Source organism: Neodiprion pinetum, chromosome 2 (genome assembly GCF_021155775.2).
Source record: "Neodiprion pinetum isolate iyNeoPine1 chromosome 2, iyNeoPine1.2, whole genome shotgun sequence".
Taxonomy (NCBI): Eukaryota; Metazoa; Arthropoda; class Insecta; order Hymenoptera; family Diprionidae; genus Neodiprion; species Neodiprion pinetum.
In genome coordinates, this window is record NC_060233.1 from 10,010,765 (window position 1) to 10,038,078 (window position 27,314).

The following is a 27,314-nucleotide window of genomic DNA, read 5'->3' on the forward strand; positions in this document are numbered from 1 at the left end:
GAGTACTTGTTCCGTTTGTTTACGTCGTTAAACTGATATACGCACGCGAATGGGATTTACTTCTCCTATCGGATCCGAAGCCTGTTGTCACACAGCGATACTTCCCTATCCTGTGGATAAAATTGATTTCGATCACAGGGTTGAAAAACGGGCGAACTTGAATCAAAGTACTCATTTTGCTGTGTCGAAAATTCACTATAGAGGTATATACTGGCACCTTGCCTTATGATCCACGACTTTTGGTTTCAGTGTGATCATAGAAGGATCCAACGGGTGTGTTTGTTTCTTTATTATTATCACGCAGTTGAAGCTTTAAGCACATATACATTTTCACCGTTTCAATACATACCGTACGTTACATAATGAAGCGGCGTAGTGCGAAAATTGGAACCCAAGAAATACGAGCCTAATTGGTAGATTCTAGCTTCATTACTCCGCGGGTTAATTTCTACCCTGCAGGGCAAGGTAGCCCATTATACAAATCACGTCCCGAACGAAGGTCGCATATTTAATATGGTGCGAATTATAATTGTAATTTTGTTTCCTCTATTCATGAAGTTTTCACTCTCTGTTTATAACCCTTTGTTATTCTCTCCCGCCTCAACCTACGAGTTTTAATCCGAAGGGAGCAATTAGAAAATTAAATTTTCTTGGCCAACCCTTTCGAGTGTATTGAAAAGCGTCCGCACCTTATCGAATTACTGGAAGACTCGTCAAATATTAACACACCGCTCTTAATCTAGTCATCTTCCCTCGTTATTGTCAATATTACTATCATTGCCGACTTTGAATTCCAAATTTGTAAACTCAATCGGTTGTATATAATTTATTATGCAATCTGAAATTTATACAAATTACATAACGCGATGAGAAATTTCTTTCGGCAAGATTTCGAGTTAATACTATCAAATTTAATTCAATGAAACCATATCTTGTCGCACAAATTATCATGACCAACAACTTCAGGAAGATCTTATAATTATTTCACTTTAATCTGTATAACTTTTGCGATTCGATACAGCACTATACCTATAATCATTGCAATTACGCGACCGATCACAATTTTTTAATCGATGAACACGTAGCTTGCAAGAATTTATTTATTGAGTGATTATTGATTTGTTACTTACTTATTATTTTTAAATGAATTGCCAATACATCGGTAGGTGGGTAACATATCAAATTTTCTCCCCTGTTTTGTCGTTTAATCATTTCGATCTCTGATTTTCACCAGGCATTTAAACCCGACCAAGAAATATGGAATCCAAGACAAAAGGAAGTTGAAATTTTTTGCTCGCAACCCGGAATTCGGTTATTCAAATCTATTAATTATTCTCAACCGCATGCAACATAACGGCTCAAGAGAAGAATGTACAACCCTCGACTGACTCCGGTGTAATTAAAAGGCTATGCATAGAACACGTTATGTGCCGCAAATACCGGCAAGAAATTAATTACCGAAGGGTCACCGGCAAACAAATTTCTACTACAATTTTGTACATGCATGTACGCATAGTTACGAGGAAATTCAGGGAAAACGTTTATCGTAACAATACCGATTTTACCGTTATTACAGACACAAGAAAATGTGGCACGAGTTTTCATTGCATCGTCAGTGTGTGTGTTATTATAGTTGTATAGAAACTTATGGTTGAAATTTTTTTTTTTTTCAGTTAACCGAGACCTCAACGCCAATTTGTTGTTTCAACAACATCAAATTATCGCGGCACTTGAAAGAAAATTTAGTTATACGTGTGACCATGGTGAAAAAGAAAAAAATTGGACTCATTTTCATCTTGCATCATTGATTACATTTTTCAATAATGGTAAGAAATGAAAATGGTTAGACTGTACGCTGATCCGCACATGCAAGTCAAAATTGACCTCGATGACGGTCGATATTACTAAATCAATAATTTTAACTCGATCGCCCACCAGATCGGTTTTAAATAAATTGGTAAAAATTTCATCCAAAGCACAGATTTATATCTCAACCCTCAAACCTTCGCTTAAACCACTGGCTGCGTGAAGTTGGCTACAGACAATACACACGTTTCAGTATATATTCGTAGCAAAACTGAATCCTTGCGAACAAAAGAAAAAAAAAAAAATTCTGTTACTGTGAGAAATCAGTGAGCATTGATTGTAATATTAAATAAAAATATCAGTATCGTCTATGAAGCATTCTATCTCAGCTGTACGCTACTAGAATTTAACTTTTTTGTGAGTTTGATATCAGTGGACAATCGACGTAAAATATTTCGTTTACGATGCTGATATTTTTATCAAACAGCATCAGCAGTGCTGATTGATTTCTTACACTTACAGACTTTTGAAAATTGATCTCACGATCAAATATACGTATAACAAAATTTTGGTAAAAATCTGCATATTTTAACCCTTTAAATCGCACAATTTTCAACACGGTCTTTTGGGCCTAAATTTTATTACTCGGGAGTATCTGATGTCAGAATTTTATTATTTTTTAATCCAAAATGGCGGATCCGATCTATCGGATTTAAAATCGAAATATACGAAGTAACAAAGATCGTTAGAAGTTGTAAATAAACTGTGATAAGACAAGAAGATGGAAATATTTTCATGTTGGAGGCAGAGTATCTCGCTGCGACTGAAAGGGTTAAATGAAAAACTTCAGAGAACTGGCGATAGGGTTTAGGATTGATACAGATCCCTGTGCTTTTGAGAAGACTTCCGTATCGTTATTTGGAAGCAATTTGGAGGGTACTCAGGTCAAATTGCTAAAAATTCCAAACAAGGTCCACCCTACTGTGCCATACATCAAAGTTACAAGAAAATTAGGAACGGCTACGCGGGGTGAAAACGCACGGAATTTCCCACTACGCACTACGCGGAGCTAAGGTGTCGCCGAATTCCATTCCCCACACGACACGGCATTTACCCCATGGACCACTAATATCGATTAAACGATTACCATCCCCCACCCCCACCCCCATACCCCGTCCACGCGGTCTCCCTTGGGGCAAATACTTTTCATTGTCAGCCTATAGTGCCTAACGCGCAGTTTCACCCCGTCGCGAATAATCACTCGTGCACAATGATATCGGCTGTCTCTGACGGTTTCGTTTCCCGGCAACTAGGGCTGCCCGTCTAGCTCTAACCCTTAGGGAAACGAGTCTGTTTGCTTTGCCGGTAAGCATTCCCCATGGATTTATGGGGGCGGAAGTTTTGAGCCCTCCGGTGCAAGCTCCGGTTATCTCTCTTCCTCTTCCTCTATCTATCTCTCTCTCTCTCTCTCTCTCTCTCTACCTCTCTCGCTCGCTATTCCTCATTGTCCGGATATACAGGGTGTGTACGTATGCAGGTGCAGTGTTCCCATCCAACAATGAGCATTGCGCCATCCTTCTACGCTGCAACAGTCAATGTTTACCAGTCGACATGTTAATTAGTAGCGTAGCTTCCTCGCTCGCTTGTGTACGGTTAGCGTTTATGCACCGCAATGTTACTTCGATGCATTACACGCGTGTCTGTTCACTAGTTAGGAGGTATGCATAAGCTCTCGTCATCCATGCGGGAACGCCATCGTTGGGAAATAGGTCGGTTGTTTTTTTTTTTTTTTTATTTTTTTTTTTTTTTTTATCGCCAGAAGTACGCGAGACTTGGAAATGCATGACGAGTGGTATGAAAAAAAAAAAAAAAAAAAATCGTGGAAAACAAAAGTTTTTCATGTATATTGTGTATACATTGAAATCTGGAATTCAAGTCGGTCAAAGACGGTTTGTTAGATCGTAAACTTAGCTTATGTATTATGTACAGTGACCAAAAATCCATAACTTTATCGAAACTAAGGTATTTAACGATTATCTTGATGTGAAAATTGTATTCTGCGTATATCATTTACCGTAATTACCGGAAAAAGCTTTTCATGGGATTTTATCAGTCCATAATTGCGAAATACTGAGCCGGAAAATTCGCAAATACTAATTTTAGTAGGTGCGGGGAAAGTTGTTTTTACCGGGTTCGATATTATTAACTCGAGGTATTCGGACCTTCAAAACCTCTGTTTATAATGCGTTATACCGAGAAGAATAATGTTGTCAGTATAACGGTGAGAGGATTTTTTTTTTTCTTTTATTAATATCTTTTTTCATTTCACGGAGCTTTTACTTACAGCATTAATCTACGTCACGGACACGGTACGGTTTTCGGATTGTCACAGTGGCGAAATGAATTTAAAAAGCAGCAAAGAGGGGCTGCTGCACAGCACTCTTGTAATTAAGCCTTTCCGAGAGGCAGACACGCATTTAACGTTGAATTATCCCGAACGCGCGGTGTTCACCAACGGCCTGCAGCTTTTGGCGGCCATCATCAAAGGGCCAGGGTTGAACTTCGGGCGATGCCACTTGGGCAGCTTCACTTTACTTCACTTCCGAGTAATCGTATTCAGATCAAACATTCATACGGGGCTACCTTCATTGACGATCCACATCAGATCTGTACCGGTCATTTTTCATGGCGTTGGATGACCTGGAGACCGTCGCCACTTCGTTTTATTCTTTTTTTTTCCCCCACCTCAATTACTCAACTCTATCCCCTGAAACGGCGCGAAGCAGATGCCGGAGTTATTTAATTTTTCATTATCCGTATAGGTGTGTAAACCAACCCTTTCGGCGAATTTGTTCAAACACAACTCGAATACTGCTCGTTTCAACGGTATTGAAACCGTTTTGTACCGAAAGGATTCCTTGAAGGTGAACGACGCGAGCCACGCTTCGCCGTCAGATAGGCAACCGAAGTTACATTTTACACACACCAAGTACTCTAGATGTAACTTCGGTTGCCTATCCGACGGCGAAGCGTGGCTCGCGTCTTTCACTTTCAAGGAATCCTTCCGGTATAAGCACATTGCGAGCGAATGTTACGTAGAAATTTAACGCGTTTAGATGAATTCGAATATTACGGTGACGAGTGAATATTCATAACTATATCGCTTGATACGCGCATGAATTTCAAGAACTAATCAACTTTCGCTAATACATTCACGTTGGTCAAGTTACATTTATACTCGACTCGAATTTGAAAACATTTCTCTCTCGATGTTTGTACAGACCATTTAGCTTGTCGCAATTATTTAACTTGCTGACCCCGGTAAGTGATTATATTGTTATTATTAAAACTGAAAATACCACTTTTTAAATACCCCAAATTTAAGAAACTATTTTGAAAAAAACTTCACTCAGGCAACACCGTTATGCCGATTTATGCCCAATTCTTCAATGCCGTCAACTGTACGATCAAAAAATGGTACAGAGACATAAACCAATCGACCATTGCATTCATTCGCAGGTCCAAATGTCGAGGGCGCTGCAGACAACGGGAAAGTAACGCCCACGGGTATACGCACTCCGAAAGGCTTTACAAATAAGCGTTCCGTATCCATTATTCATTCGGAGAAATATGCTTTCGACGCCGTTATTATATTATATAGGTATGATGTATACCTTGCGGTCTGCAAAACCAAGAACAAAAAAAAAAACTTTTCACCCTTGACATATTTGCGGAACCCCTTGAAAATACGTCGGCATAATCACACTTTCATTTTGTTACTTCAAATTTATTACAAAGCCGCGAACTTAACTTTTGGGGCAAGTAACATATTTTTACGAAGGAAAATGAGGTGAAAAATTCTTCCGTTGATTGATTAAAAAAAAAAAATTTCCAACCAGTGCTCAAATTTTTATTCTAACAAACTGCTGCCAGCCTTAATCCTGTTCAATCGTTCTTCCACCCAGGTCTTTAATCACACATATTTGAGCTGTGTGTTTATGTATCAGTAAAGATTTCATTTTCTCATCATATTTTGTCGTAAATAGATCGAATAATCAGTTCAAAATGAGATTCGGGTAAATAAAAATGAAGGAATTTGCAAGAAACGATCGTCAAAAATTGGAATCTCAAGTAATAAAAGTTTATCGATCATATCTTTGAAATTTTTATCTTGCGATTTCAAATTTCAACGACTTAAAAAATCATAGAATAATGCAATTTCACTGATATCAAATTAAATTATTCTCCGTACCTTTTTCATCTCAATTTTCTAGTTAAATGTAACTTATACTCATAGATTAGTGCAGATTATTCTATTCGAAGGAAAATAATATTCCATCACGATTTTACACCAAAGCTTTTTCAACCTGACTGTATATTCCCTTACATCCTTAAAAGACGGCGTTATTCTCGCACGCAGCGTCGTTAGCACGACGGCTTTTCCAAAGGGTGCAAAATAGGATGGGGCGGCTAGAACGTCGGTGGAAAATAGCGATCACAATATACAGGTATGCAATATCCGATGCGAGAAGAGCCGGAAGGACCGCCGTTTCCTGATCCTCGCCACGCTGCGGATGCTTCCATGGCATTTTGTACCCACCAGCTTGTCACCTACACATGCAGCCCCTGGCTGTAACGTAACACCGTTTACCCCCGCAAGCTTAAGCCACCCCCCGACCTTTATGCGTCTCACCATCCGGCGACCATCGTTTGCACGTTCGTTGGATGTGCTCTATCTTGCGAGGGCTCACCCTGTACATTCCACGTTCTGAAAGCCTTCGTTTCACGATGATCATCCGTACCTACCTACCGAGAGGAAACGGTGAAACTTGGCAGACTGTTTTACCGACTGCGCATGCGCGAAATAACCGAAATCTATTGGTGGGTGAGATCGCATCGCGGAAATATTGTCGCTTGCTGCGCAGGTTGGCCAACTTACTCGAACCGAAAAACAAAATGTATAAGTCTTCCGAGTTGAAGTTAAATTGTTTATCGCGACTCGTCGCAGTCATCGGTTATCGGTCGGTTAACAATAAAAGCCTGCAAAACCCTTCCGAATCACTGCGGCGAGTGATTGACATATGATTATCCTGAAAAACTTCGCATCGCTCACGTAACCTTCGTAAGCTAAGTTTGACAACTGAAGCTGAAGGTGGTCAGCCTGCATGAAAATCCTACAAACTTTGCGCATGCGCGGTCAGACGCTCACTTAGCTAAATTTCATCGTTTTCTTTCAGTATAAGTCATCTAAAGTGTGTGGTGTTGTGATGGACTACTTGATCACGAATCTATTTTCGAATTGAAACCACCTGTATAACCTGCTGTGGCAGCGACTTTTGGATTTCAGTGAAACCCCCCTGATGGTTTGTCAAATTAGAGAATATAGATAAGTAATGAAAAAAAAAAAAATTTGCCGTGCGTTTTTCAAATGCCCAGCGACACCTTTTAAAATTGAGCTAAAAATTATTTCAAACGGGAGAATTTTTTCCTCAGTAAGTAGGTTCTTTCAAGACCACAGATTCGATAAGTTAGTTATTTTGGCTCACCCCGATGTACATGCTGAAATGAAAAAAAAAAAAAGAAAGAAAAAATGATTCATTGACAAGCAAATAATTTGAATATTTAAATAAATAACAAAAATAAACGCTGAAGTTGTGTTCATATCACGTCAAACGGATGTCACATTATTACTTTCGCGTTAGTTTCTCCTACCACCGATATATGCATATACTATAAATAACCGCGAGCCAATTAATTAACTGAGAGTTACCCGACGTACCGGAGGTTCGAAAATTAATCATCCAGGATGTTATTAACCCCGATACGAGAGCAATTACTCGGTTTTTTCCAACGAAGTGGTAGTCAGTGATTACTATGAACGGTAAATTCGTTCGTACCAATCCCGACGATTCGTTTAATCGAGCTTGTCGGCTGTTTCGTTTCTAACCACTTCATATTCCGCGCTGTTGATCACGCCCGACCACCCCTTCGTCCTTCGACCATCTTTGCAGCGAATATCGCCAAGGTCCAAGTTCGACCCTTTGCTCTCTTCGTCTTGGACTTGGTCGTCATGGTCACCTGGCACTGGGTGCACACACCTATTAGATTAGACCACCGTTAGATTGTTAGAGAGCGTAGTCTGACTCCGGCCGGGTGTACCTGATACTTAAACTTCGCCAGCTTCACTCGGCGCTAACTTTCGCCAAGTTCTCCTATAGTTCAGCTACCCTTCTCTCCGCGTTTATACCTACGGGCAAAGAGAACTTTGAACTTTCTTCACCGGCTCTCTTGCTTTTGACACAACTCCGCAGAGCTACGTACGATCGTGATGAGCGTGTAGGAACATCGCTGCCTCCACCGCCGACCCGCTTCTATTTGATGTTTGATTCACTCTGAATTCACCCTCCGCTGTTATTTCCACCTAGCCGAACGGGACCCCAAATTGATAAACAATCCCTCCGACTGAAACCGTGTCAATTGCATATTCACGCCGAGTCTAATTCTGATTGGGAAAATTTTCGCTCCCCTGAACCCTTTACGCCAATCGACGACACCCACCCTCGGTGTAATCAGTATATCCTCTGATCTTTTAGCCAGGTTATGGTTACAGCCATACCGAATTCCATACCGCCGGCGAATCGCGAATTCTTTGGAATACCGATTTTTTCTTGCCTCGGCATCTTCGCGAGCGGGGGAAAAAAAAAAATAACAAAAATTTAATTGGCTTGTCAATTTTTACCGGCTGCATATGATTAATTAATTTTTATCGACGCAAGCCAATTTCAATAAGCCAACTCTCGGCTTCGATCAATTATTCACTCGCTCTGAATAATTTTGTTAACTTATTTAAAATATTGGTTTTGAATAATTAATTTAAAAAAAAAGTCTGATTCGGTTTCGATACTTTTCCTCTACGCTTCCGTCTCTTCACCTTCTGTTACAGTGTCATGATTATTATACCGACGAAACATTACGAATTTTAAAACAGTTTAAGGTTAGACAGATTTCTACCGCAGGCCATTCGGCACAATTACTTTAAATACTTTCCCAATCTACAATCTCAGAGCCAGAAATAATTTTTCTTCAAAAATGAAAAAGCTCTCTTTGAAAATAAAGCAAAATACGGTAACTCGTTGAAGCAAAGCGAGTCGCAGGTTAATTTAACCTGTGGAATTACTTGCAAGGTTCTAATTTGGCAAGAAATTTTTTTTGCGACAGCGGAGATTTCGAGAGTGGCAAGTTGACATGACCGGATGAAGAGAAGGCGGTATGATACGGGATGAAAGAATCCTGTCTGATTGTTTTTGAAATGAAGGAGATAAACGCAGAGAAGTAAAACGCGTACGTGCGTTCAGAGATTCGCTGTTTTCATTTCCTGATTCGAGAAGAAACCTAATGCATCCTTGATTCTTGATTCCTGACTCTTGATTCTTGATTCGCTTGATTCTCAGGGCGGCGTTTCGGTGAATCCTCGACGACAAGCAGACGCTTCGCCTCTTCTCGAGGAGAAAACTCCAATAACACGAATGGACTTTCAAGCAGGCATACATCAGCCCCTCCTCGCCCCGCCACAGGCATACCCACAGTGGCCGTGGTGAAAATATATGCGCAATCCTTACCACATTGATCAGGGACCTTGCTGGGGATGAAGGGAAAAAAAAATATCTCAAGAATGCGCTTCATTCTCAGGGTGATACCCCTCATCCCGTCGAACCTCTTTGCGTGTCCGACGGCCAACTTTATACGGACAATATGCCGCGTAGGTATAAAAAATAGGGTGACGCTACTTCGATCCTTCTTTTTTTCAATCTACCCACCTCGAGTGGACATTTTTTTTTTTTTTACCCGCCTCCTGATGCCACGCGTCAAACTATTTTCACATATTCAAACAAATCGTCCTTTTCACCGTCAAGTCACAATGCCGGTACCAAAATTTGATACTTGGGTGTCATGACGTGTCGATGTGTTGAAGGGAAAGTAACAGGTTGTAGATTCGCCCTCGAAGAGCAGACGAACGGAAGGTACGGTCGTTTTTTAGCCTGTTTCAAATAAGGGCTCAATATTTCATTAACCTCGTGAACACAGTGGCCAATGATGGTATGGTACTGTTTACATACGCCATGAACAAAATAACGTGACTAAGTGAGCCTTCAACGGAACTCGTATTGAGGGAGTAAAACGAGTCGTTGATCGATAGCAGTTACGGAGCTACTATATACAAATATATATATATATATGTGTGTGGATATACGGACTGCACTCGAGTCGGTCAGTACGAGGGAGTAACAGACCCAAGATGGTACCCATGTATGAAAAATGTCAGTCGCGGGAAAAATAAAGAGGAAAAATACCGCTCGAGATGATGGCATTACACCGAACCTGCGAGAATACCTCGCTGGATGTGGAAAGGGAAGAGGGCTTGAAATATCCTCAGTGAGCCGAACCCTTTGCGGCGGGAATGAAAAGAAAAGGACAAAGTATTTAGAAAAAAAGAAAAAACATGCAAAAAAGGAGAAAAACACAAAGACACAGACGTACACACACACACAGAGAGCGAAGGTAGTGAAGGAGATAAAGAAGCGAAGCAAGGAATTCCCAAGGGTGCCGAGCGAGTAAGATGAGATTTTTCCACTCCTTCTTGGAGATTCTCTCTAAGCGAACATATCGTCGCTCTTCTCTCCTCGCATACTTGGAGATTACAATAACGTATCAAATATACGTCTGTGACTTTGTACGAATGAATGGAATAACTTGGGTGAAAAATATAAGCTGACGTACTTTCGTAATTCGAAACCCTGTGACATGTGACCTCGTTTTTATCAACGTCAACTTTACAGATGAAAATTATGATGAGACCTCGTATGGATCGCTGAAATAATGCTGTGATTAATATACGGACTCTAGCTGACGTTTCTTGGATTTAAGTCACTACTTGGGAAAAGGGGATCGAAATTTTCACCGACAAAAAATTTTTGCCTGATCCAAGGTCGAGCCGTATTCTCTCTGCGTCTTCTACAAGCCGGACATTTTCCAATAGACGCTTCGATCGATTTACCGTTTCACGATTTTGGACGCCACGCGTGAAAAGATAAGCTTTCGCTCCCTTTTACTATCCCACGTAACTTCGCAACGGAGAAGAAATAGGAATTCCTCAAGAAAATTTCAATCATACTATCAAAAATTGAAGTTCTTCCATTAGAAGTTCAATTTTTTTTTTTTTTTTTTTTACACACACCCATTAATATCTCGCACTGTCCGTATTGCAAATCTTTCTTTTCCTCTCTCTTGATCTTTCGATCTGTGTTTAGCGGATTCTGAACGGTTTTATTTTTAGTATGTAACACCGGAACATATCTTGGATTAACTGTTCTAATTCAAAATTACGGTGACACGTCAGGACTGTCAATTTGGAACATCCTTTTGTCCAACATTGCAAAATCCGGTGGACAGAATCCGGATTTCAACTGATTTCTTAGCCGCCTATCACTGAGCCAAACACTAAACTTATAACTGAATGCTACCATATTGTCAAAGTATTTGGATAATTACCAATTACATAGCGAATATAATCGCAAAACATCATCTTGGATCCCACTCGAGTTGGCTTTCGAAAATATCGCCGTACTCTGAGCGTTGTTTTTAGATTACTCGATGATTTTTTAAACCGAATTAATAACAGGCGTGTAACCATTCTGATACTATCCAGCTCCAATCACAAAGCATTCGACAGTTTCAATCACAAATTAATCTTCATCAAGCTCAAGCGTTGTTGCTTTTCAAAACGAGGCGGTCAAGTGTTTTCACTCGTGTTTGACTGTGCAGGATCTCTCGAATGATCCTTCCAAATTTCGTTGCAATCTTCCCGGGGTGCTCCAGGGCTCTGATCGTGGGCCGTTGGCCTTTCTTATACACCTTTGTAAACGGCATGGTTACCGAGCCTAACATTCCCCAATAACATAATATCCGCTGATGACTTGCAGATGTACCTACAGACCCCGCTAAGTGATCATTGACCCTTCAGGCCATTACCAAAGTAAATTGTTACGCGAAGACTATCTTAGAGCGGGGCGTTAACTGAAGATTGAGACTTAAAGTAAAGTGTCTGAAAAAATGAAGCTGAAGGATGAATCACAGAGATGGATTCTCCCTCGAAGTGAAAGAAATTCCGATCCGTGCTCTGATTCACACATTGACTTTGTTAACATTGATCATATCACCGGTTACCTTGGTCTCAAGCTTTAATTCAGATCAGTCAAAAACGTTGTAGAAATTGTTTTGACTTAAAAACGAGGCCTCACCGTTAAATGAATCTGAAATGTCTCTCATCGTCGGCTATTGACTTTCCATTAATATCTTCTTCGCGCAGTTCTCTATAGAATCCTTGAAACTTCCTTCTCTTGTAGGTTCTCCCTACAACGTCGTAGCCGACAATAACATCAAGGCGATTTTCCTTCTCCCGTATAATACAAACGTAGATTATAATATACCGCTAAATCAACGAAGAAAAGCGCCTCGTTTCGCGTGTCATTTACATGTGAATATGTCGCAAGCTCGTTCAGACCTCGCTTCTGATACTCGAGCAAAAACTGATATTCACATAATCTTTGAAGAGACGGTAGAGAACGGGTGAAAACACAGAATTAACGAAGAAACAATGCTGCTTAACGGGTTTGAGTCTTACATTATTCCGAGAACATCACGCCTCCGTAAAAAATTTGATAACACCGTGAATCCGAGACCAATTGAAGTTTACTTCATGATGAAGGCAACGAACATATTTACAACTAAATGGACCGTCAGCTTGTGCCGAAACGATAAAGAAACGCCCGGAAGCTGCGTCTCTTTGGTGTATCTGCATAACTTTCGTATATTACACATACATGCACACTCATCTGTGTCACTGACGTGTTTTATTACACGTGTGTAATAATGGGCGAAGAAGAGGCGCGGGGAACTTTTATAGGAACACAGAAATATGTGCAGTTACGTGGTGTACATCGGCACCGGAAGCGCTACCGGATATAACAAGGAATCGCAAGAGCTTGGTGCGCGCAACGATGAGAGAACCAAGCAGAACTCGCCAGCTGACAAAGAAACTCCACAAGCAGAACTATAAAACATCAGTGAAGTCTGGCTGGGAAGAGTTGAAATAAAATGAAGAAGTGAAAATAAAATTACAAAAAAAAAATAAAAAAAATAAAAAATAAATAAAAGAAGAAAGTTCGAAGAAGCAGCAGCTTGCAACGCGCGAGATATTCTAACCGTATGACGATTCGTCCCTGACTGTCTAAGAAATTTTATTTCACCGATGCGACAGACTTTACGTATCTCTCTATCTCTCTCTCGAATATTTCTCTAAGAAATTTTGAAGCATTAAAGTTATTACGTTAAAGAAATAAAACCTTGTGAGAGAAAAAAAAAAACATTTGATCGAAAAAGGAACTGACGAGAATTGTGATCAAAAATATTTTTCGGTTAGACCGATCGAATAAATTGCCGAGATTGAATTATTTCTATACCTTGTGGATCGTTAGGAATCGAGGTAAAGAAAAATGTGAAAGAAAATTTCCAGTCGTATTTGAAATATAAAATTAACTTCGACAAATCCTGTCGTGTTTTCGTAATTTGCATTCCGTTGGGCGTCTAAAATCGTATTACTTTTTTTTTTATTTTTAGATTTTTCGGGGGATATTTTCTCATTTCAAAAACGTTCGAGGTTTTTTCTAATATTTTTTATTTTAAAAATTTTCATTACAATGAATTTTCCAGTACGAAATCGAAATTCTGTGACGTTTTATTCGATGTTTACTATTTTCGAACATTTTCCAAGTCGAGACAAGAATTTTATAAACCCCTTGTCGTGGTGACAAATTTTTGTTCTTTATTTTATTATAAAGTTAGGCAAAAAACTGTAGTTAATCAATATTCGTAATTGTCCGGAAAAGGTCGTCCTCTGTGATATCAACGAATAAAGTAATTAATAATTACGTTCCGAACGAAATGAAATGCAACCCAACAGCAAACGTAACTGTATTATTTTTTAATTTCCACCGTAATGTAAACTTGAACAAACTCTCACAGGGTTGAATGAATTAATTAAAAAATGGAATAAAAATCGTGAAAAACGAAAGGCGAGCAAGTATGAAACGTGTCATTTTCTCAAAGCATCGAAACTACGCAACGTACTCGTCCTAAATCCATTATACTTGGAATTGAAGCGATAGCTCAATATATTCACGAGCCATTAATAATATGGCATGCAGTTGAATTAGCCAAGGTTCCATAGAAAGCGTAATTCATGCGACGTGGACGGGGCAAATAATTTGTGATGCATCGTCTTTGCCCAAGGATTGGCCGGGTAATCCGAAACTGTAATAACAACAGTGCATCCACTGTGGCTCGATCGCCTATCTCAATCCCGATGGTGTCACGTGAAATATACAACCTTCGATATTACTTCGATTTTATCTACGCCTCTAGTCGTCCCGAGCTACTGTTCAACCTACGACCAGAAGTATGATACGAACATGGCCGTAAAACATAAAAACGTTCAACACGAGGTTTTCTTTTTATCGATGGTTGAAAAAATTGCTTTTTGTCTTTTGCGAGGACGGTGAGAAAATTATTCTTATTTTAGTCTCTGTTTCGTGGTTATACATGAAATGGTGAGTTTTTCACTTCCAACTACGATGAGAGTAACGAAAAATATTAATTTGAAGTTGCGGATACTCGTGATGAAAAATGACAAGCATGTTACACCGCTGAACGAATTTTTTTTTGAATTTGTGCCCGGGTTGAGGTAATTATTTTTTTATTTGCCTTGCGTCAAAACAATGGACGAATATATACACCTCCCTTTAATTTTGCTTTTGTAGTCTTGGGAGAAATAATGTCGATTCAATAATTTTCTCATTATTGTAGGTTAAACGAGTTTAAACGGATGAAAATTACTATTTTTCGAAAAATTTTGACTTTGCTGCAAGGAGAATGCTGTTTGAAGATTGAAAAAAATCTGATTTCAATTATTCGGCTAATAAAAAACCGAAACAATATTGCTTTTGAATGAAAGTGATTCAAATGCGAAACTGAAGTTTGTTCAATTGATATTTACAACAAATGTTTGAGAAAATAGGTAGTTTTTCTTAAACACCGAAATCAAACTTTGTACCTAATAAAATAATTTTTTCTTTCATCAGTTACGTCGAAGAAATCAAAATTTGACGTCTGGAAATAGTCTTAAAAAAAAAAAAAAAAATTGAATAGTTAGTACAAGCAATTATCGGTAATTTTTCACGCGCATGGTTTTTTTTTCTTACTTTTGTCCATAACTTATAGACGAGGCTCGACGACAGATACATAATTACATGCGTATAAATGTGAGGTGGAATAATATTGTGGCGAACCGTTCGCGATTAAGGTGCAAGGTAAATTGACGCGGATTTACACGGTGGCGACATTTTCGTATAATTCACTCCGGCCGAAACACGTCGACGATCTGAATTATTTAGAGACGTTCGTTCCGTCGTTGTACCTATTTCGCGTTTAGTACGCATTATTATGTAACCTACCTTAGGACACCGAGTAGTCAAATTTCCATTGTAACAAACACGATGTTATATATATACGGCGAAGCCCTGCCTTGTAAAATCATTGAAATGAATCGACGTAAACGAATATGCTGTACGTTTGGACTTGGGACCCAAGCTGTTTTTTTATTTTCTTTATTTTTATCCGCTTGTTTTACTAAAGCTGCTGTGGCCAAATTCACCACCTTTCCTTTATTTGACTACGTTGAGAATTCAGCAAATTTGTACAATCGTTAAAATTATAAGAGAGAAATATCGATACGGCAAACAAGAGCTTAGATATTGCTTTTTTATTTCAAACCTGTATATTTGTCCGAATATACTTTTTGCAAATTCACTGCGAATTTTTTTTTTTTTTTTCTAACGAAAGTAAGGGTGTTATTTAAAAAAGAAAAAAAAATGTACGATAAAACAAAGTGTCTTGGTGAAACGGTAGAAAACCAATTTATGGATATTAAACAACTCGAAAATGACGACATAAAAATTTAACTTTCACAAAGCTCTATAGTTTATAATTGAAGTATTTTTCATTGATAAGTTTCTTGAAAGATCATCGAATCTCAGTGAAATCTGTGAATTTTGTAAATCGTCGATGTGCCGGTGTATCTTAGTTACAACAATTAGCATAGCTGGGGTAAGAAATTATTTTTGAAATGTTTGTGAAATTCAACGTCGACAAAACACTCGATACTTCTGCCTCTGATTATGTTTATGTTTATTATCGTTTTTATTATCATCTTTATATTCTTTCCCAAGACGAAGGAAGATTGCCTCCCCGGGGGGTGCAGCGAATTTCTGAGTTTAATCCTGTTAACTCACCTCGTAAACGGCACCCAGAGGCATGACGAGACACGCCACCATAAGGTCCGCCACTGCGAGGCTGACGATAAGATAGTTTGCAACCGACTGAAGATTCTTCTCGAGAAATATGGCGGCGATAACGAAGACATTGCCTGAAACAGATGGCAGAATATTCGCCTATGTATTTCGATGTGACGTAACGTGTGTATTTTACATGGTGTGTAAAGATATTGTGTAAAATGTAACTTGGATTTACGCGCTTTGAGTAAACGTTTAACGAAACGTGGTTTCGAATGGTCGGTAACACGACGGCTCAAAGTTTTGGATTCAGAAATTCCGAAAATTCAAGTTTCGATAGAGCAAAGTTTCAAGCTTGTTGCAATCATCAATATCACAATTACGGTACAATGAATGTAACGACTGTGGGGCGGGGTTGAAATTTTCAATTTGAAACGTTTCGAAAGCGCCGAATGACGAATTCTCTTGTAGCGAAACTTGAAGTAAAGAAACCAAACTTTGACGAAACGGTAAAGTTGCGAATGGTCCGAAACCCGGCGCTCAAACTTCCAAAAGCGCAAAATTCCGAAAAGGCTTAACTTCGAAAAGTCAAAGTTCCGAAAGTGCGAAAGTGAGATAAATTTAAAATCTGAATTTCAGTTCTGTGGATTTCTGGCTTGGTGAAATTTCACCGCTTTGATCTTTCTTCGTTTTGGATTTACGATATTTTTATTTTCGAAATTCTGGTCATCCTGATTTTCGGTTTTTCTGATTTTTCACACCCACTCGTTGAGTAAACTACGCTGTGCGAGTATGTTTTAACTTTCGGAACTTTGCTCGGTCGGAACTTTACTTTTCTGAACTTCGTTCTATCGTAACTTGAATTTTCGGGATCTTACATTTCGGAACTTTGAAACGTCGGATTTCCGATCATTCTACAAACAAAAATAAAAGCTTTATTTCATTGGTTGAAGTTTCGCTACGAAATAATTCAAAATTGAGCGTTTTCGAAACTTTTCAAAATCGGAACTTCATCCCCGCCCCAGCTGAGTCACGTATTTTGTCATTGTTTTACTGTATAAAGTTTAAGCATTGCTACAATTTAGAATCACCCTAATTCGTAGTGATAAAGTCACTTGTTTTGGAATCAATCGAATCAGCAAGCTTACTCTCATAGCCATTAATAACCTTTGTCCATAAGTCGTGTTTCAAATAAGATGTGAATGTGGATGTTTAATTTTTTTTTTCACTTTTTACAATTCAATTGATCTTTTCTGAGATAGTTTGAATAAACATATTTGAACATTTTTCGCATAACTTGTGTCCCTTATTCATTGAATCGTTTGATTTCTCTGTATTTATCTAAATGTCCATAAATTGAGTTTAAGATTTGTATATTTAAAATACGAACCCCAGAAAGTATCGTCACAGCTAAGTACCATAATACTAAATTTTTCAACCGATATAGATAAGATAAATTACGCCTGTAAGGAATAAAGATAAAGATACTCGGCAAGCTTTTTAAAACAAGGCATGTCTGGAGGATGATAGGAATTTTTCAAAAAAATTTCTTCACATCCATCCCGAAAATCAATTCCATAAACGTCGCCATATGTATGTTTATTATCACATCATATGTAACTCGCTGTATGTTATATATGTATATATATATATATATATGCATACCGACTCGTTATCGTATTCTGTTATATCTTTCTACAAAGAGATTGTTCCGCTTCAACCTCGCTGCACATCGAAAGATTGCCTACGGGTGAAATCCAATTTCATTCAAAAATATATACTTTTACGACGTAGCTTTCTACGCTTGAATCAAGTATCGTTACATCCATTATGTATATTTGACGGTATATTAACGTCATTAGAAATTCATTTCAAAAGATTCGCCGCATGCGTACAGCTCTATTTATAAATCTATATATAATTCGTATAGTAGTAGAGAATTAGAAAATCCAGCTGATCCACGTTAAAATTGGCCAAACGGTGCAATTTTGGGATTTGAAAAAAAAGCAACAATATAATTCTGTCTGTTCGTGAAGTTGTTTCAATACAATCAGAAATAATTTTTCTCCACTTGATCAATTTACGCTGTGATTTCAACTTTTGTCATGAAAGGTCAGATATAATCATGATAATTATTATTGTTGCTATTATTACTATTTTTTTACACTGGAGTACATTTTTACCACCCACGTGTCGAGTATAATCTTGATCACGTTTTAGCTGAACTAAAAATTTATCTCACTGTTACACATATCTGAAATAATCTGCATTATGACGATATTCCTGAGGAACAACATTTTTAGACCATTTATTACCGAAAAATACACACGCGTTTTCGGATTCCGTTAAAAAACGGCTCGTTTTATTAGTGGAAAAATTCTCCAAAAATCGTCCGAGTCAGATTTTGGCTAATGATAATGTATTTGCGTGTCGCTAAATTACAAGATTCACCATCGATAAATTAAAAAGATTTTACAATTGTGATTTATTCTACCAATTACCAAGTAACCGAAGAGAAAATTTTTCTCTGAACTATTTGCAATTAATCTATTAATTTAGATATTTCATCAAATTTCGTCACATTCGATTTGAATCTTGCGATACCTGCTGGACTAAACTAGACAGTTTTGAAAAAATGAAAAACCTGTACGAAGCGCGATCCATAAATGGTATAGATTTTTTTTTACAGCCTTGAAAATTGCGTTGTATATCATCAACGTTGCGGGAGATTTGCAATGACGTGGTAAAAGGGAGAAAATGGTCAGGGTGACAGGGATTGAAGCAATTCCATGGGATTGAAGAGATTAAACAACGCACCTCCGGCTCCGCATGCAGGCTAATCTTGGTTTTATTAGTTTCCTTTCATTCGGTTCGACACGTGGGGCACAGCTTTGCTTTTGGGAATTATTCCGCACCCCCTGCGGTGCAGGTACGTAGATACGTGTGAGTGAAATGTTGAAAGGTAAAACGTTGCAGCGATATCAGCAGAAATTCCCGCCGGCTTATAACGAGGAAAATGTGAATAAATAAATCAAAAAAAAAAAAAAAAAAAGAAAATGTAAAAATAAATAACACCCGAACGAAATCGATTCGAATACATCACTTTGTTAGATTAGACTCGTTCGGGTGAATTTAACATTTTTCATCCGACGGTCAACCGGCGGGCATTGTAAATACCAGGATGCACTGATCGACCTGATCGCGACATGCGGCTTGTCCAAAGAGTTCCGATCGAATTACCCAACCCAACCCAACCGAATGATTGGTAGCTCAAATGGAACCAGTTCAGCACTGCAGGGTAATTTCAATTCACGTACGATTGCAATATATTATTTCGTCCGTTCTATTTACATTACATATATTTATAGGGAAAATTCCGTGTCAAATCGACACCAAAGATTTTCCCTCAACATTTTCGATTCGCTTGCACGATTTTTCATACGATTTTACGGATTCAAAAAAGGTCTACGGAATTTTTTCAAATTTTTCCCTCCAGCCTTTAATTTTCTATGATTAATCAATTAAATACAAAAGTGGCATTATTTTTTTTTTTTAGTCTCTTTTACGGTCTCAAAATAACGCTCCTGAATTTTTTCAGATATTTCCCTCCAATCGTTAATTTTCTATGATTATTCAAATCCGTTTAGATATTGCCATTTTTTTTAAATTTCAAAAATCTTATTTTTCATTCCCATCATTCTGACACCCGTTCCACGATGGGACTATTTTTTCTTTCATCTTCTTTCGGCACTTTTAACGTTTTGAACAAACGAAACACCATGTTCCAATGTTTCGAAAATTCTCAAAATCTTTGTACGCAAGGAGGCGCACGATTTTTTAGAATTTTTCGAGAATTTTCCAAACGTTGAAACATGGGACGGGTCTCAGAATGATCGGGATGAAAAATAACATTTTTGAGATTTTTAAAAAAATGCCAATTTTTAAACGGGTTTGAATAATCGTAGAAAATTAACGTTTGGGGGGGAAAAAAAAAACTGAAAAAATTCAGGAGTTCTTTTTTGATACCGTAAAATCGTATGAAAAATCGCGAAGCGAATCGAAAATGGTGTGGGAGAATAATTGGTCGAGGTGACATGGAATTCCCCATATATATAGGCAACATTTGAATACGAAACGCACGTGAAATTCTTGTAAATTTATATGCGGATACACGCGTGCAGCCGAACGTGCTAATTTGCACAGTGGTTACCCATCGGCACGCGATCTGATATATTTATTACAGTTTGTGTATCGTCAGTTTATATTTCCCAACGGCTAGCTAATTATAGGAAAAGCGATCGCAGCGTTGTTTTTTTTTTTTATTTTTTTGTTTTTCTTCCTCATTTTCATTTGCAAATATCTGTATAATCAATCATCTTGCGTAACGATTATTTGCGAAGGTATATCAATATGAATGTTTGTTACAAAGAAACTTTGAATGCATGTTTTCTGATCGTTTTTAAAACAAACTCCTTGAATTTAGCTCGTTTTTTCACGCAGATTTATTGCTACTAAAGAATTGATATTCGAACCGATGATAATTGCAATTCTTCACAGTATCAGTTTTCTATCGTTTTCTTTAGGCTGAATTGAAAATCCTTTAAATCTTTGAGTCGTAAGTAAGTGAGTATTTCTACCAGCTATTTCATATCCATTTTTTTTACATTCAGAGAACTTTTCAACACATCTTCTCGCTCTTTTCTGCTATTTCTGATAATATACTAGTGGGTTTTTAACACTTGAGATTAGTCATTGTAATATAACGTAAATTATTGTTCTCAGAAACAAATTGACTGAAAAATATCGTGAAAATTGAAGGGATAATTGATTTTCGAAAAAGTTACCCCTCTACACGTATACATGTTTTACATAAATTATAAGTTTTCCGGGTCGCTGATTACGAATCTGTAATCGGATTTCGAAAATTCAAGATGGCGGGTCAAATATGTCGGCGCGAAAATTTCAAATTCCATAGAATCAGGAGAAAAAACTCTGTCCGGAAGTTTTTGGGGTCACTGATGACGAATCCAAAATAAGGTTTCGAAAATTCAATACGGCGAATGTAATCAACGACCCTGAAAACTCCTGCACAGAGTTTCTTGATCGGATTTAATTGAATTTCAAATTTTCCTCCGCCGTATTGGATCCACCGCCTTGATTTTTTAAAATCTGATTCGAGATTCGTAATCACCGCAGATGTCAAATATCACAGACTACTATGTTCTCATGAAAATTGCCTCGGCACAATAACGTTTAACTCAAAGGAATAAACTCCATGAAATTCCGTTTTTGATATGGCGTAATTTCCGGTAAAAACAAAAAAAAAATTCGTAACAGCATCTTATCCAGTCGCACTTTGTGTCAATTTGATGAAATCGGCACAGTTTCATCAAACGACAGAAGTTATACATCCGGAAAAAATTCTTTCGTATTTTTTACCGCTGTACGTCGATCGGTGAATACGAAAAATCATTTCTTCGTGTTCGATACGCGGCTGATCCGACGAAATCTCTCCGTCCCGAGCGCATGTCGGCATATGTCGTGCAAGTGACGTTGGTAGAGCCTGCAAAGTTACACGGGTCGGTTATAACTTGGATATTCTAGGTCTGTGGGCAGCATGCTTTGGAGATAAACCGAGTATCGTGTCCCGTCAGATGCAGCATATACCACAGCTAACAGGATGGCTGGCTGGTTGGTAACCGTATAGGCACCTATGTAACCGTATATAATGTGTGGGTACAGCCATCAGTGCGGTGTCTGTATCAATGTTGCATGAAGAGGTATCGTCTTGGACGTGAAGCCGTTACGGGGGCTCGGGAAATGTCACAATGACACTTGCGAGGATGAAACTTGAATTTGGGAAATTTTGGCGATGTTGCAAAAAGGCCTCGATACCTAAATTTGACTCTTTGGTTCAAAGTGGATCGATGAAAATCTCCCCAAAAGCACAGGTCTCTGAAGTTTGCTTTGAATTTTATTTAAAATATGCTTGGTTGGGTGGTTTTTCATCAGCTTTTAGTCTTGTAAAGAAAACCGGTGTCAGTTGTAAGAGGGTGAGAGGGAGAGTCCGCCGTATTGCGGATAAAATGTGAACCAATTTGGACATTTTCAAGGAGTTACTTATCCTGCTTTTGTTCGCTAACGTTTTGCAGAATTTATGCAAATTTTACTTGTGATCGGGTGGAGTTCAAGTTGCGAATTTTAAAAGTTCCGAAAGCGCCACTAATTTCGAATTATTTGGTCGCGAAACTTTAAGTGAAAATATCAAACTTTTACAAAACAACGAAGTTTCGAATGATCGGAAACCAGAAGGTTTAAAGTTCCGAAGTGTAGGATTCCGAAAAGTGAAGTTCCGGTAAAGTTAAAGTTCAAAAGTTATAACATACTCACGTAGCGCAGTTTACTCGACGAGTGGGTATAAAAAATGAGAAAATCAGAACGACTAGGATCCCGAACGTGAAAATATCGAAAATCCAAAACAAAGTAAGATCAAAGTGGTGAAATTTCACCAAGCCTGAAATTCACATTTCAGGGCTGAATTGACCAACTCTAATTTTGATTCCTACTTTTTGATATTGTTTTTCCACCTATAAAGCTCCTGAATTTTTTTTCCGAACCTTGGAACTCCGCAGTTATTTTGTTCGTTCTAAAAATTTTTTCACAAATATTCTGTACTTCGCGAGGATAGTTTTGAACAGTCAGTTTGAAACCGACTACGATTCGGTTTCAGGGACGTGAAACGATTATTGTACACATGAATTAATTTTTTTTTTATTTTTTTCTTCTCGTACTTGTGTCATTCATTACTTCATGTACTACATAATTTCGCAAACTTTAGATATATTGATGATTTTTGAATAGTACTCTCGAAAAATGTATAAGATTCCGTCGAAGTGATTCTCAAACTTTCTCTACTCAAAGACTAACATAACTCAAAAACCGAACAATATTTCAGTTTTACCACATACCTGTTTCAAATATTTTTCTACCAATGAAACGATAAAGGTTGCTCAAACATCTTCTCATTTTCGTATTCAAGCATTTATTCTTCTTCGTACGGTAATAAAAAAAAAATGTGGGAAATTTATGTGAACGTGGTTTAGCCTTTTTATACTGCAAGGACTAGCATATTTCCAAGGGATGGTGGACATAAATAAATTCGGATTTACACTGACGTGAATTAGTCAGATTTGAAGGAAAGCTTACAATTACGCGTCTGAATGTGACTGACTGTACTTCGCGTAGTATTTTTGCCAAGGTCGCGAATTTCTTCGAAGGTTCTAAACGGTCTCGGCATATTTCAAATGCCTTTATCATTATCCTCGTCCCTCTTTACGCCCCTTCAATATCCGGGTAAAAGCTCATATGGATCATTCAATGGCAACCATTTTCGAATTTCCGACAGACAAATAATATGTTGCTGCTAACGCAACGTTACAACATTTTTCTTCTTTTTTTTTTCAAAACAATCCAATTCACAAAACTAATAAAAGAGTCTGAAGATTTGAAGATTTGATATAATATTACAAAGCAAAATCGATTCATTTTACTGCATCAACTAAATTTTTCTTCATTCAACTAACAATAAATAATTTTTCATTTCACACTTATATGCAAATATTTCTTTTCGTTCGAATGAAATTCACTTGAAAGTCGACCATTTCCTTAAATCAAACGAACTCAAGTCAGCTAAAATTTTTCTTCGGCGTTGAATTTGATCGCGAAAACGACATTTTAATTTTTTAATCTTGTAGTCGTCATAATTTACGTATCATTAATTTTCAGGTACAATTTCGGAAGTGATTTTTTTCCGTAAGGAACAAGAAGAACAGAAATGCTTTCACCGCTCACGCAAATTTCAGATAACGTACGAAAAAATAAATTGGAATTTTTGCGGTTTCGGTATCACCAATCGAATAATTTTCTTCTTTTATCGCTGAATCAGACGCGAATCAGCCACTCGAAACGACGATAATTCGTCCGGCTGTATAGAAGAAACCAAACACGCAGACAGAAAATCGCCCCAGGCATTTTCACATCTATACAATAAATGTATATGTAAGTATATATAGATATAAGGTATAATATGGACTGAAGTAAGAAATTGCGTGACAAGGTAAAGTAACGCATAAGAGCAAAGCGATTGGAGAAACGTATAAAAGAAAATTACCCCTCTAACCGAAGGCTAATGGTACACCTATGATAGCCGAGCACTCAATCCGATGAGAGGTTCCTATGTATACATACATACACAACTATCATTGAGAACATCTTCACCCAGAAAGTATACCGCGCACGTTGCATCGGCAGTAACAATGAGCGAAAAGCTGGTAAGTGCTAAAAAGCGAATCAATTAAAGTGTCGAAAAGTGAAAATATGGACTAAATATCAAAATATGGAATCACAAGCAGAAAAAAATCGATTCGCTCAAAGTGGAAGTTGAATATCGTGACTTGAATACGTAATTATTTTTCTGTTATAAACCATTGTTATTATATTGTTAATATTCTGGCCTTTACATTCTCCATTATCAGATATACTCGTATAATATTCGATTGAATTAACTGGTAAATTTTTCACTTTCTCGTGAGTTGATCAGTTGAATTATTAATTACCCCAATCCCAATCAATAATGTTATGTGTTATTGTTTAGATTTGGCATATTATGATTTCATTTTTCATTAAAAAAAATCCGTCCAATCTTCAATTTTCAGTTACCGAATGGATTTTGTCAACTATCATTGTACGTGGTGATTTTTTGTTCCAATGTACCTATTTTTCGCTATCATCGAATCCGGTTTATCGCTCCTGCGATCACGCCACCTTTTTAACATGTGACTTTTTTTCGTTAAAAGTGCATTCAAAGTTGCTTTAAATCGAGTCTAACCTTCGAGTTGAAACGAGCTTTGAAAAATCTTACTCCGTGCATTAATGTCGACAAAAATTTCGCACAGCCGATCACATAATCGACGATTTAGAATTACAAGGCATGTGAAGATATTCGGAAGCTGCTATTGATTCATCACAGTATAAAATTCCTGAAAGTTTCGCCAGGAATCTCTTTGAAGATGCCAAATATTTATATAATCGTAAAATTCTTGTCAAAAATCACGTACAATATTATAACGCACTGCCTTCTTTTATCTTCCCGTCAAATTTGTTTCATCCGAGGTAAACGGGCATCCCTTTCTTTTCCTGCATCAAGGGGATATAACATATATAAATACACCCAGTGTGAAACAACGTGCGGATTTTCTACTCAGCGTTATCAAACGTCAAATTCAGGTCCAGTTGGTCGGAAATTTCACGTTTAATCCTATTTTTTTCTTCTTCGTCTCATCCTTCTTTAATTTTACAATTTATTGTAGAAAATTTCTTGACAGATACGAAAACTACATGGTTTCAAATAACACACCCTACGATGCTCTTCAGCTGTGCAGTTCATCTTCTCCCTCTCGAATATCCGATGAAAACGGTCACCTTTTTCCCGATTGTTATTTCCATTGTTTTTTAACGTGAATTTTGAACACATGCTCCATTTCCAGCTCCGATCACGCGTTCATAATACTACTCAATTCGTTCGGCCCGCTATAACCGATCAGTGGAAATAAATGAAACGGACGTACGTTTGGCCGCGGTGATTCTGACAATCACAGGTTCAACTTTTTCCACGAGTCGGTTACGTTGGCAATGCAAAATCAGACCGCAGCGCCACCGCCGGTCGGTTGCGGACCAAGCTCAGTCTCTGTAAACGTAACATAACCCATGAACGTCGAATTTGGTACTTTTGTGGTAGATTCGACGATCATGTGTTGTATTATATTTCGTACTGTCAAATTTTGTGTTCTTAGGTTAGATTCGACGGCCGTGGGTTATATTATATTTCTTACTTTCAAATTTTGTAGTTTTAGGTTAGAATCGACGGTCATGGGTTATATTATATTTCGGACTATCAAACTTCGTGTTTGTAGATCAAATTCAACGATCATAGGTTACGTTATGTTTTTTATCGTCAAATCTCATATTTTCAGGTCAGATTCGACGGTTATGGATTATGTTATGTTCACAAATATTGAGCTAGTTCCGCGACCGGCCGGCGGTGGCGCTGCGGTCTAATTCTGCATTGCCAACCTAACCGACTCCTCGAAAAAATGATTCTTCTCAGAATCGTTGTAGCCAAGTATACCGACAAGTTTTCCGACCTTTGCATGGATAAAAGTTTCTCAATTATTCATTCGTGGTGCAATTTTCGTCGTTACTCACCGATGACAGTCGTCAGGATCATCAGGCCCAAAACGACGGCCGTAAATATTGCCGCGAGATTACTGGCCGCATTCTCCGTCGACGTGGTCGAAGCGTTGCCGTCGGTGCTAAGATTGCTCTCCATGATCGTTGCTTTGCAGCATCCGGTCGAAGGTTGGATCACTCGCTTCCTTCTGCAATTGTCGCTATTTTCTTTCGGCCGTCATTGCGATTTTCTTCTTTCTTTTCCAATTCACCCCTCTTATATTGTTCCGAAAATTTCGCCTTGACCTCGTCCTCTTTCTCGTAGTTCGATCGCGTTATCCCAGCACCAAATCGTCGAAATTGATGGTCTGCAGCAGGTCCCTCTGGTGCCGACAGGAACTGACAAACTGCCAACCTGCAACGTCATTTTTTAGTTTACAATATGAGTGAGACATCTGGCGTCCTTGCGTTGCCTTTGTAACAATGATAAAAACGGAAAGGAAGAAAAACGGAAAAGAGAAGAGAAGCTGCTACGATTTATAAAGGCTGCGATGCTGTTCAATTTCAGCAGGAATTAAAAGTAAATAGCAAGAAGGGAATCCAATATCAAGAGGTCGCTTCCAGAACGCAGAATTTTCTCGTTTAATAATGAAATTCGTTGATATTTTAATAAAAACGACTTTTTTGTTTCTGCAATGACTAAAAAACACGCAACCAAAAATTCTTTCTCAGGAAATTTAGATTATGGTGTTACGAGAAAAATATCAAATCTACTCGATGTTTCGTAAAAACTGTTAAATCGGTCACGTAACCTCGAAACACCTCGTGTATTGTCGTCATAAAATTGAGGAGCACGTGACTGGAATATATTTATTT

At 38.0% G+C, this 27,314-nt stretch overlaps 1 protein-coding gene across 1 annotated transcript in view; it reads right to left on the reverse strand.

The window, feature by feature from the left end:
- 5-HT1 (serotonin receptor) overlaps nucleotides 1–26,607 on the reverse strand; it is a 38,875-nt gene extending 12,268 nt beyond the window's left edge. Inside the window, exons 1-2 of the mRNA XM_046611920.2 lie at nucleotides 26,475–26,607; nucleotides 16,212–16,345 (exon numbers count right to left, since the gene is read on the reverse strand). Of these exons, the coding sequence (XP_046467876.1) occupies nucleotides 16,212–16,345; nucleotides 26,475–26,598 (258 nt within the window). The 5' untranslated portion in view covers nucleotides 26,599–26,607. The remainder of the gene's footprint in view (nucleotides 1–16,211; nucleotides 16,346–26,474) is intronic.
- Nucleotides 26,608–27,314: the final 707 nt, after the last annotated feature.